General features: G+C 45.8%; 1 protein-coding gene across 3 annotated transcripts; it reads right to left on the bottom strand.

Moving 5' to 3' along the window:
- Nucleotides 1–221: 221 nt before the first annotated feature.
- LOC124062352 (GRAM domain-containing protein 2A) lies at nucleotides 222–14,869 on the bottom strand. 3 transcript variants are annotated; one of them, XM_046395054.1, is made up of 12 exons: nucleotides 14,739–14,869; nucleotides 10,631–10,756; nucleotides 7,055–7,149; nucleotides 5,195–5,267; nucleotides 4,697–4,800; nucleotides 4,069–4,167; nucleotides 3,909–3,980; nucleotides 3,716–3,775; nucleotides 2,788–2,923; nucleotides 2,591–2,684; nucleotides 2,017–2,118; nucleotides 222–1,427 (listed from the first exon to the last, which is right to left on the bottom strand). In XM_046395054.1, the coding sequence occupies exons 2-12, from the start codon at nucleotides 10,704–10,706 to the stop codon at nucleotides 1,379–1,381; spliced, it is 960 nt and encodes a 319-aa protein (XP_046251010.1). In that variant the 5' UTR covers nucleotides 10,707–10,756; nucleotides 14,739–14,869; the 3' UTR covers nucleotides 222–1,378. The 3 variants fall into 3 exon arrangements, with proteins under 3 accessions (XP_046251010.1, XP_046251011.1, XP_046251009.1); XM_046395055.1 differs by having other exon boundaries at nucleotides 7,055–7,112; nucleotides 14,739–14,868; XM_046395053.1 differs by having other exon boundaries at nucleotides 222–2,118.
- Nucleotides 14,870–18,065: the final 3,196 nt, after the last annotated feature.

The raw sequence follows: 18,065 nt of genomic DNA, 5'->3' as shown, positions 1-18,065 counted from the left end.
GGCCTAGAGGTCGGAGAAGCGGCTTGTGATCGGAGGGTCACCGGTTCGATTCCCCCACCGGACTTCACAGAGGAAAAATTTGGGTGTGGTGGAGTGATTAATGTGAAAAAAAATTTAATGTGAAAAAGGCACTTACGTGAACACGTCCTTAGCTGTGCAGAAGACGAATTCAGTGCGTGTATGTAAAAATATATATACTGTCAATAAAGATGACAAATCGGGAGGTGAAAATGTGTTTATTAGTGAGTTTACAGCCAAAGCAACAATATGAGTTAAAATTCCAGCGTGACGTCCAAACAGCACAGTGTGTTTCCTTCCTCCTCCGTGTTCAGTGTCAGAGCATTTGAGCTCAGCTGATCTCTGAACAGCTCTGCTCAGTTCTGACCTGCCGATCCAAACAAAGACTCCTCGCACAAACACATCTCACAGATTTGGCACAGAAAATGCACTTCACAGAGACACGTAGAAACAGAATCCTCTGAGGGCTGACAGGAAGTCGTTCAACCTGTGAAGGAGCTAAAATCAGATGCTACATACGGACTTTAAGGCAGCAGTCGGACTTATTGTTACAGATGATATTCTGAATTCTGGCACGTTTCATGTCTTAAAAACAATGTGTTTTTATTAAAATGTCAGTCAGGTGGGGTGTGATCTCACAGCCACAGAGCAGCGAGGCAGGAAGCTGCCTGAGAACCCGTGGCAGACTGAGGCGATGCTGGTCAGGTCCAGTTCTGTGAGTCCAGCTGACAGCAGCTCTTCAGGTTAAACTGCATCATCAGAACCATCAGTTACTGACTTTTGTTCATGAAATAAACAACAGTGTTTTGAATTTGCCGCTACTTTGATTCACACATCTGATTGGCTTCCCCATAGCAACAGCAGCTGAGGCTCATGGGAACTGTAGTGTTCAGAGCTGTGAGCCAAACTGACAGAAGAAGATCTGATTTCTCAGAAACTCTTCAGATTGCTGCTCAGAACACAAAATCTGCCTGACTGTTTCACACTGACGAGACCAATTAAAGAAGCCATTTTAATGTGAACACAGAATCAACCTGCACCACAAACAGTCAGTGTGTGTTAGTACAAGTTCTCACACACACACACACACACACACACACACTGCTTATGTTACAGCATGTTGTCGTTTCTCCAGCGTCCTGACCTCTGTGTGACCTCCGCTCGCCCACACGTCATCCTCAGAGGTCAAAGGTCATGCTACTGTTTCTGTTGACTACTGTGACATGTCTACGGTAACCAGGTTCATCAGCTGCTGCAGTCGTCTTTCTGCTCCTGACAGCTGACTCCTTTCACTGCTGCCCCCTAATGGGAATTCTATGTAAGCGCAGCTTTCTTCTGTACCCCCTGATTGGCTTCAGCGTCAAGTTCCTGTCCTCTGATTGGCCAGCCAGCAGGGCACTTCACCACACCTGGAAATGGAACCACCAGTTAACTTTCCAAACCCAAGTTCAGCAGTTTGGAAATGTTCAGATCAGTCTGTTGTCTGTGTGCTGGAGTCAGGATGTGGTTAGCTTAGCTTAGCATAAAGTCTGGAAGCAGAGGGAAGCAGCTGGCCTCCTGGTGTCTCGTTTGTTTAATCTGAACAAAACAGAAATCTAAAAAGAGCAGTGTGTGGTTTGATGAGTTCTGTGTTGGATGATGAACATTTGAAGAAGCCTCAGGCTGTCAGGGTCAGATGAATGGTTTGGAGCCATTTCTATGGATTCATGGTTATCAATGAAGAAGTTCCAGTATGTAACACCTCCTTTAAATTGTATAAAGTGATTTCTGCATTTCTGTTTGCGTCCAGATGAAATAAATCACACGTTAGGCTAGCTGTTTCCCTCTACTTCTAGCCTCTATGCTAAGCTAAGCTAACACCCTGACTCCAGCTCTGTACTCAACATCCACCTGAACATCACTTGGTCAGACAGGAAGCAGATTCAGCTTGGATGCATTATGTCAGAGAGCGTCCTTCCAGATGTGTGTGTGTGTGTGTGTGTGTGCGTGTGTGTGTACTTCTCTCTCAGTGTTGGTTGGCTGCTCAGGAAGCTCAGCTGCTGCTCCAGACGACAGACTCTGAAGGCCAGATAGCAGGACGACAGGACCAACAGGAAGACACTGACAGACAGACAGACAGATAGACAGACAGGTAGAGAGACATTGAATTCTACAGCAGAGATCACACTCCTGTCCTGCATCCAGTTTGACATTGCGATGTGTTTTCACTTCATTTCAATGGGAGAAACAAAATGATCACCGACTGTGAATGATTCTTTCACCAAGTTAGCAGCGTCGCAACATGTGGCTAAACAGCTAAAGCAGTTGGAACTTTTAAAACATTTAAAACAACCCAAGACATCTTCTTAAAATCTTGAAACTGAAATCTTCACTGTGGCCGCTAAGCTCAAAGCATTAGCACACTGACCCTTTAGAGTGAGAGTGCAGTGCTGCTCATACTGAACATCAACCAGCAGGTGGCAGCACAGGTCAAATACCTTTCACTTCCCAGTCCTGAGACAATTTGTGTGTTTTCTGAATTTTACTGGACGGATTCCGAACGTGTTTCTGTGTGTTTTCTGGGTGGACTCACAGCAGGATGAAGAGTTTCAGCAGCTGGTACTCCATGTGGCCAAGTTCAGGTACTGGTTCTGTCAGCAGGATCTTCTCTGTTTCCAAACTGCTGTCTACACACACACACACACACACCGGGAAACAGCATTAAGATTCTCTGTCCATTTCTCAGAGAAACTTCCTGTGACCGTTGACTGACAGGTGGGCGGGGCCTACCTGTGAGTGTGTGCGTGCTGAAGGTTGTTTCTGCGGTGAGGCTGGGGGACGAGTTTCCCAGCAGGTCTGGGAGGGACGAGGAGACGGCGGGGAGCGACGGCTTCCTCCTCCACTTCAGCACCTCAGGATACTCGTCCTGACGGAGACATGAAGACAAGAGACAAACGCTCAGTCTATGAAACATGAAGAGGAACTCGTGGGGAGTTTTTAAAGATTTATGTCTTCAGAAGGAACAAATGGAAGCTGGGAGCCACAGGAGACTGTGATGTGTCTTCAGCTCAGTTAGCAGTATTTCAGACAGAACCTGAAGGCAACGCAGGGAAAGCTTCTTATTCAGGGAGCTTGAAGGGCTCACAGAAGGTCCTAAACAACAACTTGTGGTTTTCCACTAAGCCTGATCGACTGACTGCTGATTCGCATCCAAGAAAACAGCTAAACAAAATAAACAAAAGAACAGAAAAAAGCTGTCAAGGATGGCTGCAACTACTAACGAGTAGTTTAATTCGGTCAGTGATTTTCCCAGTCAATCACACTTCTGAAACCATCAAATGTTTGGAATGCTTGCTTAAAAACAGACGATTGATGATCAAAAGGATAAGACGAAGGGAAACGGACGTAAAATTCTGATATTGATTCTTTACTGTCGAGTCAGAGAAGTCGGCCACACTTTGATCGTCTTCTTCACTTTGATCAGAGGCTGTCTCATTCATGTAAGAGTCTTCATTTGTGTCAGTATTTACCTTCTTTAGTTCAGTAAAAGTATAAAATGTTTTGTGATGAAGTTTCTCTTTCTGTTCGGCTGTGGCTTTGATATCAACCCAAAGCTCAGGTGTTAACACGAGTTTCTACAGCCTCTCTGACCAGCGATTACCCAAAATCCCCTTCTGTGTGGGCGTCTACAGTACTTGTTTAATAAAAGTACAGTTACCATTGACAGGGAGCTGGGCTCCTCCAGGTACTGCTTCAGACTCAGACTCTTCCCATCCACCTGGAAACATTCAGACAGGATGAAATAAATGAAGATGAACAGGAAGTAGTGACTTCTGTGTTGTGTCATCCATTTCCTGACAGACTTCCTGTCATCTGTTTGTCAGAGGATTAAAGGTAGTTCATGCACAAACCTGCAGGTGAGTGCAGATCCTCCTGAGCACGTCGTAGACGCTGTCTCTGGACAGCAGGGAGACAAACACATACTGCAGACAAACAGGAAGCAGGCGACAGCGTAAACACATGTTGTGTGTGACAGTGTGGTGTCTCTGGTGTGTACTGGTCTTGTGGTACCTTCTGTCCCGTGTCCATGGTGATAGCCAGGCCGTTGGGCACCAGGCCGGCCGTCTTGTGTTTCTTCACCAGCCGAACTGACACCACTGGTATACAGACCTGCACGCTCAGAAAACCAAAAGGAAGTCAGAGCAAACACTTCCTGTTGTTGGCTCAGAGCACAGACTGGTTGGACTGGGCAAACACACACACACACACACACACACGACTCAGCAGTCATCGTGTGTAACTGGACACGTGTTCCTGTAGAGCTGATGACTACATGACACGCAGGATAAGCTCAGCACATCGAACTCTGTCTTCATCTCCTGCTGTCCATCATCACTTGTCTTACGTAAGCTCACTGACACGTTCGCTTTGTGTTGTCGTACAAACGCTCACTGACCTGCACGTTCAGTAAATATTAGCGGTTAAAGACAAACAGTGCGACCGTGTTGTTCAGAGACAACCGGGTCACAGAGGGTCCACTTGACCCGGACGTGAGGCCTTTGTTTTCAGGGGTTTTTAAAAGCTCTTCTGTGTGTGGTTTAGCGTGGACGGAGGACCAGCACAGCAAGAGGAAACGTCTTTTTAAATTCGTTCGGCGTGGACTCGAGCAGCTGAGACGGCCGGCGACTTGTTGACTCACCTTGATGTCTTTACCAAACAGGTTAGCGTAGAAACACAGCCAGTTTCTGGAGATGTAGAGTCGTCCCTGCAACAGGATGTCTCTCAGCAACGCACACGAATACACTACAGAAGAAGAAGAAAGACACTCACACAGTGCAGGAATCTAATAAAGTACTTTGTACTGTACTTATTCACAAATCTGATGTACTTGTACATAGTACTTTCTTGTTAATTTCTACTTTTACTCTGCTGCCTCTCAGAGGGAAATATTCAATGTTTTAGGTTGTAGTTACTAGTTATAAGCTCTACTCATGTTGTGAACACAAAAGGATATGTTAATAAGTTAAACTACTCAACACTTTATACAACTAAAAGTGTAAATTTACTGTCATTCTCTGCTGGAGTGTTTTCATCAAGAAACGCATTTCTTTCAGTGGAAACAACATACACCAGTTCACGTGTCCCGGGTTAGGACCGGCGGTAGAGCGTGCAGCTGTGGTGAAACATCTGTCCATACCTTTCATCAGGATCTCCTCTTTGGGAACCGTCTGGAACAGCTTGTGGTACTGAGAGTTGTACTTGCTGACGGTCTGTGGAGACAACAGGAGGAGGAATATCAACCACAGATTCAACTCTTTGTGTTTCTCTTTTTATTAATGTATTAATCAAGCACAGCCATGAGTGATTTGGTTAATTTTAATAATTACAAGGAGAAATCAGTGAGGGAGTTCCACAGGGTTCTTGTCTTGGTCCATTACTATTGACATTATACATAAATAAAATTATTCTTCCTAATCAATACTACAGTAAGTCATCAGTGAATATTTAATACCCTTAAATAAAGTTCATATTTTAGCATTAGCGTTAGTTTACACCAGCTAAGCAGTAAGTCACCATTTCTGCTGACATAATCAGTTGTCTGCTTTTGTTTGCTTCTGTCATCATTTCAACAGTTACTGTGAATTTTGAGGGTAAACCTGTGTCAGGTGTACATCGGTCCAGGCAGATGGCCGCCCACCTTGACGCGGGGTCTGCTCCGAGGTTTCTGTCCTCTAAAAGGCAGTTTTTCCTCTCCACTGTCGCCAAGTGCTGCTCAAGGGGGAATGTTGGGCTCTCTCTATTTTACAATTTAATTAAAGAGTTTGGTCTGGACCTGCTCTGATTGGAAAGTGTCATGAGATAACTTTAAGATAAGATAAGATAAGATGAACTTTATTGATCCCGCGGTGGGGAAATTCACCTGTTGTGAACTGGCGCTATATAAATAAACTGAATTGAATTGAACTGAATCGAATGTGTGACAATGAAAAGTTTGACAGGTGCAGAAACAGGAAGTTTGTCCCAGAGTTTGTCTTTCACTCACAGTCTGAGTGAATACTTGATTCTGATTGGTCGCAGGGTGTCAACGTTGTCCTGATAATGGACATCTTGTTGGACATTAACCCTTATTTATTTGTGAACATAAATACAATCATGATATCCTTAGAATCACTACTTTAATGTTCATTTTTCTGCAGATGATCCAATCGTCTACAAGCTCATCTTCAGTTGGCCTTTTCTGCTTTCTACGTGATCACTTTAACTAGTTTTAAATTCAAGCACACAATTTGATGATATTTAAGTTTTGATAAAGCTCGACTCACACTCTCATTTTAAACATGGCAGTAAAGCATCCGAATGCTTCCTCCAGCACAGTGGACTACAAACCAAACCGCTGCCTTTGGAGTGTGGTGTATTGTTGTGGTTTGTGATATGTGGGTCAGAAGTTACATCATACACCTGTGTGAATGTTTATTCTGTGTGAGACGGTGACTTCCTCCCTTCCTGTTCCTGTCTGAAACAACAAAGACTAAAACAACAGAGAAGAGCAGCAGCAGCTCCACGCCTGCTCCATCTGGTGCTTCTCAGTATTTGGCTTTCCAGCTTTGACAGCCAAAGGTTTTGCAAAAAGAAACTCAAAAAATACTTAAATCCTGTGAACACGTTTTATCCTAAACGCACATGCGATAAGGAGAGCGACACAACCTGCAAACTCCTACGTAAATAACACGCAAACTCCAACTGCAGCCTGGCGAGAACCACACACACACACACACACACACACACACACCCCTGACTGTGTTCCCATGGAGACGAGACAGACGTCGGAAACTTCTGCAGAGACTTGAAAAAAGATTTGAAAGGACTCCTGCTGGCCTGTCTTCATCTCTGGACTTCTAAAAACAACTACAAAAGTGTGTGTGTGTGTGTGTGTGTGTGCGTGTGGTCTCACTTCAGCCACGTGTATCTGTGAGTGTGCTGAGCTGAGAGCTCGGTGGTGTTGACGTGTGGTCATTTGTAGGTCAGCTCATGTTGTGCTGCTGCGTGCAGGACTTACTGATCCTCTGTAACACTTCTTCACGTCCTCGTAGGACAGGTCGTCGATCAGCTGCAGCCTGCAGGACATCACATCACATCTCGTTAGACCACAGTCTGTCAGAAGAGACACAAAGTACAGTTTCTGCAGAGAACTGGGTCACTGCAGCGACTGAAACGCGACTGTGGAAAGCAGAAAAACACCAAAACACATGCAGGAACCTGAGCTGCTTCTGCACTTCACTTCCTCAAAGAGGAGTCTGGGCCTCGAGCTTCACAGAAAACCAGCGTGATGCAGCAAAGTGTCACCACCACATCCTCATGATTTGGCGCAGAGAGCTGGGCAGTACGAAGCATTTCCTGTCGTGTGTCATGAGAACACAGCGGACATCTTTGACATCTTATCCAGGACCTGCAACAGGAACCCGTCTGTTCTAACACAGACATAACTACCTGCTGCTAGCTTTGGCTGCTAGTTAGCAGTGGAGTTAAAATGTCCATTCAGAGTCATTAGTTTGACCACTTTTTCCGCTAGCACTGTTGTTAACGGGCAGGTTCATTCATGCAGGCCCCCAAAATATATATTTCAGCCATTAGCTTATTATCATACATGTGCACCCACTAGCTGACTGGGGCAGCTAACGTCAACGTGCTAACTTGCTTACCATGACCAAAAATGCTGACGGTCAGCAGGTACAGTATGTTTAGCTGAGGCTCGTAGGAACGTCGTCACTTCTGCAGCAACGTTAACGAGCAAGAAACTGAAACAACGGAGAAGAGTAAGTGACGAACGCGAGTGGATCCATCAGAACCGGAGGTGAAGTCACGTTTCACTGCACCAGTAAGGATTTAACAACCCGACCAAACCAAAAGCTTTTGACCATCAAAGTTTCTGACCTTAAATTTTAAAGGATAAGGATGTTTGAGAATAAGTCAGGACATGTTTAAGAGTTCGTTATGATGTCGAAGAGAAATACCGAAGCGTAGACAAGTTAAAGGGCGGCAGGTTCTGTAGAACATTCAGCGTAACAAAACAGATCTGAAAGACCCACATTGTTTTCAATGTTCAGATTTAACTTCCACATGAGTGAACTGGGAAAACCAACTGAAGGATTTTAGTTTTCAAGGTTTAATGCTAGGAGTTTGCATGTTCTCCCTGTGCCTGCGTGGGTTTTCTCTGGCTTCCTCCTTCCAAAAACATGCACATTAGGTCAATTGGCTACTCTAAATTGCCCCTAGGTGTGAGTGTGAGAGTGTGTGGTTGTCTGTCTTTGTGTGTCGGCCCTGTGATTGACTGGCGACCAGTCCAGGGTGAACCCCGCCTCTCACCTGTAGTCAGCTGCGATAGGCTCCAGCTCCCCCGCGACCCTGACGGATGGATGGTTTAATGCTACTTTAAGGCTTCTATCCTACATGCCTGGGGGGTCCATGTCACTCAGAGTAGTGGAAGAAGTGTTCTAGACAGAGTAGTAATACCACGCTGTGGTAATACTCCACCAGAAGTACAAGTCCTGCATTCAAAACCTTACAGAAGTATCGACAAAGTGCAACTGAAGTATCTGTAAAGTAAAAACTGCCCTCACCAGCTGTTTAGGTCCTGTCACACCATCACAGTCCTTGTGTTATCGGGAGGTAAAGGTGAGCACAGGTAACAGAAACACTCACCTCTTAGCTCAGACTGGTTCAGGACACACTGAGCATGTGCGAGCCAGTGGAAGCACGAAGCACAAATTCTACTCTGTGGTTGGCTGCTTTGTTACCGAAAATACTACAAATAATTTACTTGTACTTGTCTTAACTTACTTTTATGTTTACTTTCTGCTGTTACAGGCAGGTTGCAAAACAACACGTCATTCATCCCGAAAACGAGACAGAAGTGATGACGCAGAGAAAACGACAACCAGCTGGTCTCTGAAGTTCTGCACTTTTTAAAGGAATATAAAGGAATTCTGATTGTGATTAAACAACCACACACACTTGACTCATTTACCTGATGGCCTCAGTTAACTGTTGTTTGTGAACACACACACACACACACACACACACACACATCAGACTTGGTGGAGGTTGGTCATGTAAATGAAGTCATGATAGGAAAATCAATATGAAAAAAGCTGACAAACACCGAACACATGAGATGAAGAATAATTGAGGTGGAAATGAAGTGAAACTTCCCAGCAGCCCCTGGTTTTAGTTTGGTTCACTGAAGCGTGGAGTTCAGTGTGTGCGTGTGTGTGTGTGTGTGCGTGTGTGTGTGTGTGTGCGTGTGTGTGTGTGTGTGAAAGGACTGATTGTCCACAAAAGCTACTGGAAGGCAGACAGAGTTCTTTCTCTCTCTCTCTCTCTCACACACACACACACACACACACACACACACACACACACACACACACACACACACACACACACACGCACACACACACTGATAAAAGAACTAATTGTGCAGAGATTCTCAGGCTGAATGGGCAAACTGGAGCAGAGAAACCGTCGTGGCCATGCTGACGCTGTGCAGAAGTCACGTTGGTGAACAAAGTAAAAATACTGAAACTACACAGTAAAAATACTGTGTTACAAGTGAAAACCCTGAAAATAATACTTTAATTACAGAAGTAAAAGTTTGAAGTCTAATGCACAACACGCCGAATCTCTCAGCATCGAGTCGATAAGAAAAAAGAAAAGAAGCACCAGGCCTGACTTGAGGTCACACGGCGGCTGACAGGTGAGGAAATGATGTCTTGGTCCTTTCACCAGTCGGAGGAAAAGCTTTGTCATGAAACATCACACAACATCTCACAACTACAGCTGTGAGACAAACCAAGTCCTCAGAAGCAGGAAGCAGCAGGACGTCTTCCAGCTGGATTTCATCAGCGATTATCATTTTAGATGATTCAGTGAAATCTGCACTGAATGAACTGTTTTCAGTTTGTGGGCTTTCAGGGAACCGCAGCTCCCAGTCAGCACAAGTGAATTAAAGCTTTACACCAGCTACACACACACACACACACACACACACACACACACACACACACACACACACACACACATGGACACTCACCTCCTTCCCACCAGCCCCTCTGAGCTGCTGCCTGGAAACGTGAGCAGGCTACACATGCTGCAAGCAAACACATGCACACACACCCACACACACACACACACACACACTCACACACACACCCACACACACACACACACACACACTCACACACACACACACACACACACACACAGCTCGGTGCTGCAGCCTGTTCTGTACGTGACAGGAATGACAGAGCAGTGAGACACACTGAGGCTCAGCACATTGTTTGTCCTGCACGTCTCCTCAGCTTTCATCTGAAGCCAAACACACACACACACACACACACACACACACACACACACTCTGTCAGGACTAATGAGGGACCTGTGTGGTGGTGGTGAGGAGGACGACGGGTGGACATGCAGTGTGTTCAGTGTAACTGCGTCTCCGGCAGACTTCCTGCACCAACGCGATGCGCGTGGACGCCACCGTCCGTCCACAACATCTGGAATCACGTGTCCTGTGAGGTGTCAACCTGCAGCCTGACGACATGTGGACACGTGTCTCCTCTGAACGACTCACCTGAAGGGCAGGGGGCAGGGGCCGTCCTCCTCCCGGGGGGGCTCCACCTCAGGGGGGGGCAGGACGCTGACATCATCACTCTGCTCCAGAATGTCTGACGACATCATCACTTCTGGCCTGGCAGGTCTGCAGGACGGAAAGAATATTTCAGTTTGACAGCACAGCAGCAGGATTCATTTGTGACTGATGCGGACAGCACAGAGCGGAGGAGACGCAGTATCTGAGTGTGGTACTACACGTACTGGTACTACACGTACTGGTACTACACGTACTGGTACTACACGTACTGGTACTACATGTACTGGTACTACACGTAGTCTAAAAGTACTGAAACAGAATGATAAAAACAAAACATGTATTTCTGTCACGTTCGGAGCCAACAGAACCTGCTAGTATTACAGTTAATCCTGAGGTTGAGCAGCAGTATTACACTGAATACTATGACTGTATTTCACTGAGTACTTCATTAGAACTGAGTGTGGTACAACGACAACGAAGGTGTTGATGAAGGAGAGCTCTGATTGGTCGGAGGACTCTGAGGCGCTGGAACACGTGCCCTACACCACACATGGCGGCGAGGATATTCTCCCCTCTGTTTCCATGGCAACAGCATGAAAGAAGGCTGTTGGGATCAGGTAATCTGCTCCTCGTCTCCACGCCAGCCGAACAGAAAAGCAGTTTATGTTATGCACTGCTTATGTTCTCCTACTGTAAGGGTCAGTGTAGTATTACTGTCAAAGTACTTCAAAGGTACTCACAGGAGAAAAGACGTCTCCTGTTTCAAGACCCGTAGGACTGAAGGACAAATACGTTAAGATATTCTCCTCTGATGTAGAGAAGGAAACACACACACACGGAAAATACATGAAGTACTGGAGCAGAATACTGCAAATCGAGTGAAATAAGAAATAATTCGTTGAGCAGAACGCAGCTCATACAGGTGAAATATTTGGGTCATTTTGACAACATTTTCCACTTCAGGACTTTCACAAACAAAACAATCGATTTATCTTGTAGATTAATTGGAACCTTTCATTATCATACGCGTTAGGATTCAAAATACTGCAATACTCGGCGCATGGCGAAGCAACACTAAGATGAATCAGAGTGAACAGAATCATCATGTGGTATGTGGATGTGTACCTGCACTCCATACCTGTAAGGTATCAACCTAAATAATGCAGTACTAAAGGAGTACTGAAACACCTGCGGTCAAACCATTCCTGCGTTTGATTCTTTTCTAGATCCAAATCTCGCAGCCAACCACTGCGAGTGTTTAAGATCATATGTGACGTGTGATTGGCCCACAGCAGCTACAGCTACAGTGTCTGTGGTGAAGTCGAGCGCGGCGTACGTTCAGACGCGGCATTTCACACACCTGAACGCCTCCATCTACTGAATGAAGTATAAAACAGAATCAAATGGTATCAGTATCACTTCAAAGGCTGAGTGGTGTGAGTCCCTTCAGTCAGCCATCCAATCAGTCTGCCTACACAGTACACAGTACACAGTACACAGTACACAGTACACACACAGTACACAGTACACAGTACACAGTACACAGTACACAGTACACAGTACACGCAGTACTTGAGCTGCACAGCAGCAGCTGGCTGACGTGCAGGACTCCACTCAGGACAGATTAGTCCTGCTGCTTACAGGATCGTCTCTGAGTCAGGACTCGGCCGTCCTCGTCTTCTGTCCACAGGAGTTCAGCACCTGAACAGGTCACAAAGCTTGCGGTTTGCGCCATCACATCCTGAGGTGAAGCCCAAACTGAAGTCACCACAAATCTGGAAGCCAAATGTGAACACAACTTCTATTGGCTTATCACCACATGATGAGGTCACCGACTGCACCTGAAGCCTGCAGGTGAGAGCAGGTTCTTCTGTTCCTCCTCCACCTCCTGGTGTCCATGGAGACGTCTGCCGGTTTCCTCCTGAAGGAGTCTCACCTTGACCGTGAGGGGGACACTTCAGGTGGTTTGACTTCCTGCAGAGTCCTGCAGGAGGACGTCCCAGAAGGTCTCGAACACAGCTAGAAGCTTTGGGTTCGGCTTGACCACAGAAAGCGCCTTGAAGAGTCTGCGTCCGCAGCCTCACAGCCAGTCCAACGCTGGTCCCCAGACAGCAGCTCGAGGCGGACCAGCAGTCAGTCCGGCCAGACCGGATCTGCTTTATCAAAAGAAGCCAGGAAACGAAAGGTTTCACGTTTCTCTGCAGTGACAATCAACCTCCATGTCCACCAGGAAGTGAAGTTGTTGTCAGTGTGACGTCACAGCGTTTCAGTTGCTGTTTTTCATGTATTCTATGTACATATTTTATATTGTAGATTATCGACTGCTGTTGCTGACTGTGATCAATGACTTCCTGTTTCCTCCACCATAATAACAAAGTTAAGGGACACGGCCGACAGCTCCTCCTAAGGGACGCTTGAGTTCTGTTTGCCAAACTTTTGTCTATTTCAGGTCGTGGAGGATGTCAACAGATGTGTCTCCATGGCAACAGAGCAAACCACAGACTCCTGATGCTGTAATGCTGGTGATCAGTTTGTCCTGTGAAACCGTGAGATTCTAACAGTTTGTGATCAAAGGACACGAGTCGAGTAAATGTGGTACGAAACACGACCCGACGTGATCTGACACCTGATCCGGAGGCTGATGCTCAGACCGTCGCCACCACAGCAGCCGCCTCTTCGGTGAAATGTATGCAAACGGTAAGAAAATTGGATCCCCCGGAACCACAGCTCACGTCCGCCTCCTCCGCCCAAACGCCACAACACCTGCTTCACACACAGGAAGTGGGAAGGACGGACCTTCTTCATACACCAGTCTGGTGTTAGCCTGGATTCTTCCTGTCACCATCACATCTCAACATGTCAGGTGATGGAGACTGGGTGGTGACCGGTCGGAGGCTCCTCGCTCAAAGAGGCGTCCTGTTTGTGGTGCCGCAGCGCCCACAAGGAAACAGGAAACGCACGGCAGGCCGAGCCAAAGCAGACAAGAGGCTGCCAGAGCGGCCAATCACAGAGGAGGAAACTGGTGCCTCGCAACAGACCAACCGATGTCACACTCTGCTGGTGTTCTGTTCTCACCTTCCTCATGGTCTCACTTCCTGTTTGCTCTGTGTGTGTGTGTGTGTGTGTGTGTGTGACTGGACAACTTTCAGTCCGTCTCAGTCTCTACTTTTAACGGTTTAATCAGAATCAGGACAGCAAAGTTTGACGTCTGCCTGAAGGTTTGAGTCCAGCACACGAGACATCAGAAGACCAGCGAGTCCAAAAACCCTCAGAGCTCACAGTAACGCAGTACATTTACTCAAGTACTCGAGTTGGGTACGAGCAAAACCTTTATGGTACTTGTGCTTTAACTTCAGTATTTCTGTTTTTACTAATTAATACTTGTACTGCACTAATCTGAAATACTTTAACTACATTTATTGAACAGTCGTAGTTACTGAGCAGATTAACACGAGCCGTACTCAGCCTGAACCACAACGTGTACTTTTACTCTGCAGTATTGCTACTTTTGTTTGAGTAACAAGTACAAATACTTCTATCATCACTACAGGGCAGCATATGACAACAACCAGTGGAGGCACTGGTGTAAAAGTACCACACTGGTATTCAGGGCCCTGAGGGGCCCTCGGGGCTCTCGGGGTCCTGAAGGATTTTTATCTGTTTGGTTCCTGCTTTACTTTGGCTCCTCTGGATGTGAAGTGAGCTTCAAAACAAAACTTCATCATGTCGTCTGTGTGTAGACAGGCAGAGAAAACTGCAGCGCAGTAAAAGTACAACAATCCCCTCAGAACTGAAGTGCAGCAGAAGCACAAAGTAGGAGAAAATGGAAATACTCGAGTACATGTACTTAGTTACTTTCCACCTACTGTACAAGAGCGACACAGTTACTCTAAAATCACAGTACTGTTACTATTAAAATGACTTCTCCCAGTACTACAGTAATACTGCTGCTACTGTAACATCACAGAATGCTTGTAGTCACAGAGCAGTAAACCTCCATCACCACCATCACCGTCAGTGATGACATCAGCAGCGTGTCCTCACACAAACACGCACCCACTAAGAGAATCCACACAACACTAAGACTCACCTGAGTGACGAACTGTCTTCAATCAGGTCCGCTGATGTGTCCGCTGACCATCCGTCCCTCCGCCGGACCGACCGACCGGGCAGACCTGCTGCTGCTGCTGCGAGACCGGAGCTGCGAGTCAAGCTCCCATCGTTTGACAGCGTTAACACCGAAAGTGGCCGGAAATGGCCTTCAAAATAAAAGCATGTCAAAATCAGAATTCCTTTATTTATCCCCGAGGGGAAATTCTTTTTGCACTTGCAATTTGCAAAGAAAAGAAAGTGAAAGATATAAAATAGGATAAAAAACTAAAATAAGTATAAATCTAAAATATAGGTATGAACATGTGTCTGTACATATATACATTGTATATCTAAAAGTATGTGTGTCCGTCACAGTGCTGAGTTTAGCAGTTTGATGGCGACAGGCAGGAATGATTTCCTGTGTCGCTCTGTGGTGCATCATGGGAGTCAGAGTCTGTAGCTGAACGAGCTCCTGTAGCTGATCAGCACATTGTGGAGAGGGTGAGAGGGAAAGTCCAACATCCTCCTCTCAGACACCACTGTCAGAGAGTCCAGTTCCTCTCCCACAACATGGCTGGCCTTCTTGATGAGTCTATTGAGTCTGTTAGTGTCCCTCACCCTCAGGCAGCTGCCCCAGCAGACAGCAGCATATGTGATGGCACTGGACACCACCGACTCATAGAACATCCTCAGAAAAGGTGGTGGACCAGGAGGCGGCTCTGGTCCTTTCTGTAAACACAGTCCACGTGACCCCTGAAGCTGGAATACCAAACCAATTCAATTCTGTTTATTTCAGTCTGTGAGTTTTTACTGGCTCTGACTGAGTGAAAAATCTCTCATTTGTATTATAATGCAGCAACACATGAGGATTTCTTCACTTGTTAACAGGACAGATTGCACCTGGACTCAGGTGTTTAAGTGGAAGATGCAACACAAGAACGTTGAGCTCCAGATCAGCTAATATCGTTAAATTATTATACATTCGACTTTTTAATTTTTAATCTTTGATTACTGTGCTTTTATTAGTATTTATTGCGCACCTTTTATCTTAAGTCTGTGGATGTGGCTGGAACTTTGAATTTGCCTCAGAGATGAATAAAGCATCTAACCACAACCTTCACGTCAGAACATTTCAGTGCAGCAGCTGACACATGCTGAGCCTGCACATTTCGGGTCCGTGGAGTTCTGGGGCCGCGGGGCAGGGGCCCTCTTTGTCACTGCTGTAAGACAGGACATAAATAAGATCCTCAGTCCCAGATGAGGTCAGAGCTGTTGAACAGCATCACACTGAACCACAACACCTGAGCTTCAGCCTCTCTCAGCTCATACACACCTGTGGCAGGTTTTCAGTGCTGATCCGCTCTGAGCCGAGCTGACAGTCTGTCGTTACGGTTACGAAAACCGCATTTCATAATCTGTTCTGAAACATCCTGTAGTTTACGCTGAAAAGCAGAAGCTCAGGGGTGGACGGAGTCATGTTGGTGTTTCCGTCTGATTTCCAGGTAAAAGACTCTCGCTGTGAAAACTGGGGGCAGATAAAACCCAAACCCAAACTGCCTGGTGGCTCAGCACAGCTTTGGTTTTCTTCTGGGGGTGATTTGGGTGGTTTGCCCCTTTAATCAGCCTGCAGCTGAGACATTCAGCAGCGCAGCAGCGCCTCCCTGTGGCCAAATAGCTAAATCGCTGCATGTACTCAGAGACTGCGAGGGTCACTTGCTGTTTGCTTTGAGTTCTTCTTGTTGTTAATGAAGTGCAAAGAAAAGTGAAATCTGCTCGGTTTCTGTCCACCATCAGTCCCAAAGAGACGGATATTTAACTTAACTATTTAGGAAGCTTTTCCACATTCACACAAAACGACTCCCATTTTGCCACATTCAAACTGTGCTGAAGCTGCTAACAAACGGCCAACAGGAAGCAGCAGCAGGTCACAAAAAGACTCGTTTATCAGCTGTTTTGTGTTTGTATCAGGACAGTGAGTGTTGAGCATCTGCTGCACTACATTCATCTGATGGCTGCAGTAACTTGAGCTCCAAACGTTAACAAATAAAAGCTGATGATTGTTAGAGATGAAACTGTTGGCCTGCAGCACATGAAGCCGCACATTAAAGTGAACATACGGACGCACTGACACTCGTGACCCAATAATCTCTTTTATTGAGTACATGAGTACACTCAGAATGTTTTAATCCTACAAGCCTGGATTGCAGGACTGTAGTATTTCTACACAGAGGTACCAAAGGTTCAAAGTACTTTGTCCACCTGCAGGTCTCATATTTTGACCTCAGTGTGAGGACAGAGGACAGGACAGGCACAGAACAGGACACCTCAGATCAGTCAGTAGTTTGACCACCGCAGGTTTGGTTTTCATCAACAAACCTTCCAATTTTTATTACAGATGAAACTACGGGTACAACTGAGGGTCAGTCTGACCATAATAATCAGATGGGATCATACTGATACTCAACCCGCAGAGAGAACACACAAAACACAGCGGCTACTACGGTCACGGACTGTCGGACAAAAGAAACAACGTGAAGACATCACTTTGGGCTCCGGGACACTGATGAGAATTCGTCACGATTCTTTAGACATTTTCCAGATGAAGTATTTCTGTTTTTTGTGTAGTCTTCTGAGGCACCACACAGCACAGCTGCTGCACTGCTCTGTCAGGACAAAAGAAGCTCCTCGAATCCTTTAGACGATTAATCAAAGAAAATAATCTGCAGATGAATCACTGATCAGAACAATCAATAGTTAGTACTGCATATTGGATCAAAACTGACGTGAGACCAGAATGTAATTGACTCATTTCTTAAGAAAAGCTCACATGTGGGAATGTTAGGCTCTATTTACAATTTAATTAAAGAGTTTGGTCTCGACCTGCTCAAATTGGAAAGTGTCATGAGATAACTTTTGTTGTGAATTGGCGCCATATAAATAAACTGAATTGAATTGAAACTGAATATAATTCATTATTTTCTGTCACTAACTGTGTGTCCAGTTGTCCTCGTAGTTTTGTGTCTCTCCCTCCCTTTCTCTCTCTCTCTGTATCTTTCTGCAGGTTTCTCTCCATCCAGATCTACATGTTGAACTGCATCCTCTGACAAACCCAGTGACAAACCCAGTGTCTACTGTCAACATCTGCCTGTTGTTCTTCTATGTAGTGATATTAGAACTAACTTAAACAACATATCAGCTAAGAAACAAATACATACAATACACAGTCTTCAGAATTCCAGTTACAACAACCTGTCATGTTTGTCCTTTGTAATGTATGATGTTTACTGCATGTTTCTCTCTCTCTCTCTCTTTCATCCTCTCTGTC

This window comes from Scatophagus argus, chromosome 7 (assembly GCF_020382885.2).
Source record: "Scatophagus argus isolate fScaArg1 chromosome 7, fScaArg1.pri, whole genome shotgun sequence".
Classification (NCBI taxonomy): domain Eukaryota; kingdom Metazoa; phylum Chordata; class Actinopteri; family Scatophagidae; genus Scatophagus; species Scatophagus argus.
This window is presented reverse-complemented; position numbering and strand designations above follow the sequence as displayed.

Bases quoted from the DNA above. Each gene is read 5' to 3' on its own strand.
- LOC124062352 (XM_046395053.1), bottom strand. From the start codon at position 10,706: ATGATGTCAGCGTCCTGCCCCCCCCTGAGGTGGAGCCCCCCCGGGAGG. The intron at 4,168-4,696 runs GTGAGTCAACAA...CTGAGCGTGCAG, and splicing joins TGTTTGGTAAAGACATCAAG to GTCTGTATACCAGTGGTGTC. The intron at 3,981-4,068 runs GTACCACAAGAC...GTTTGTCTGCAG, and splicing joins CCATGGACACGGGACAGAAG to TATGTGTTTGTCTCCCTGCT.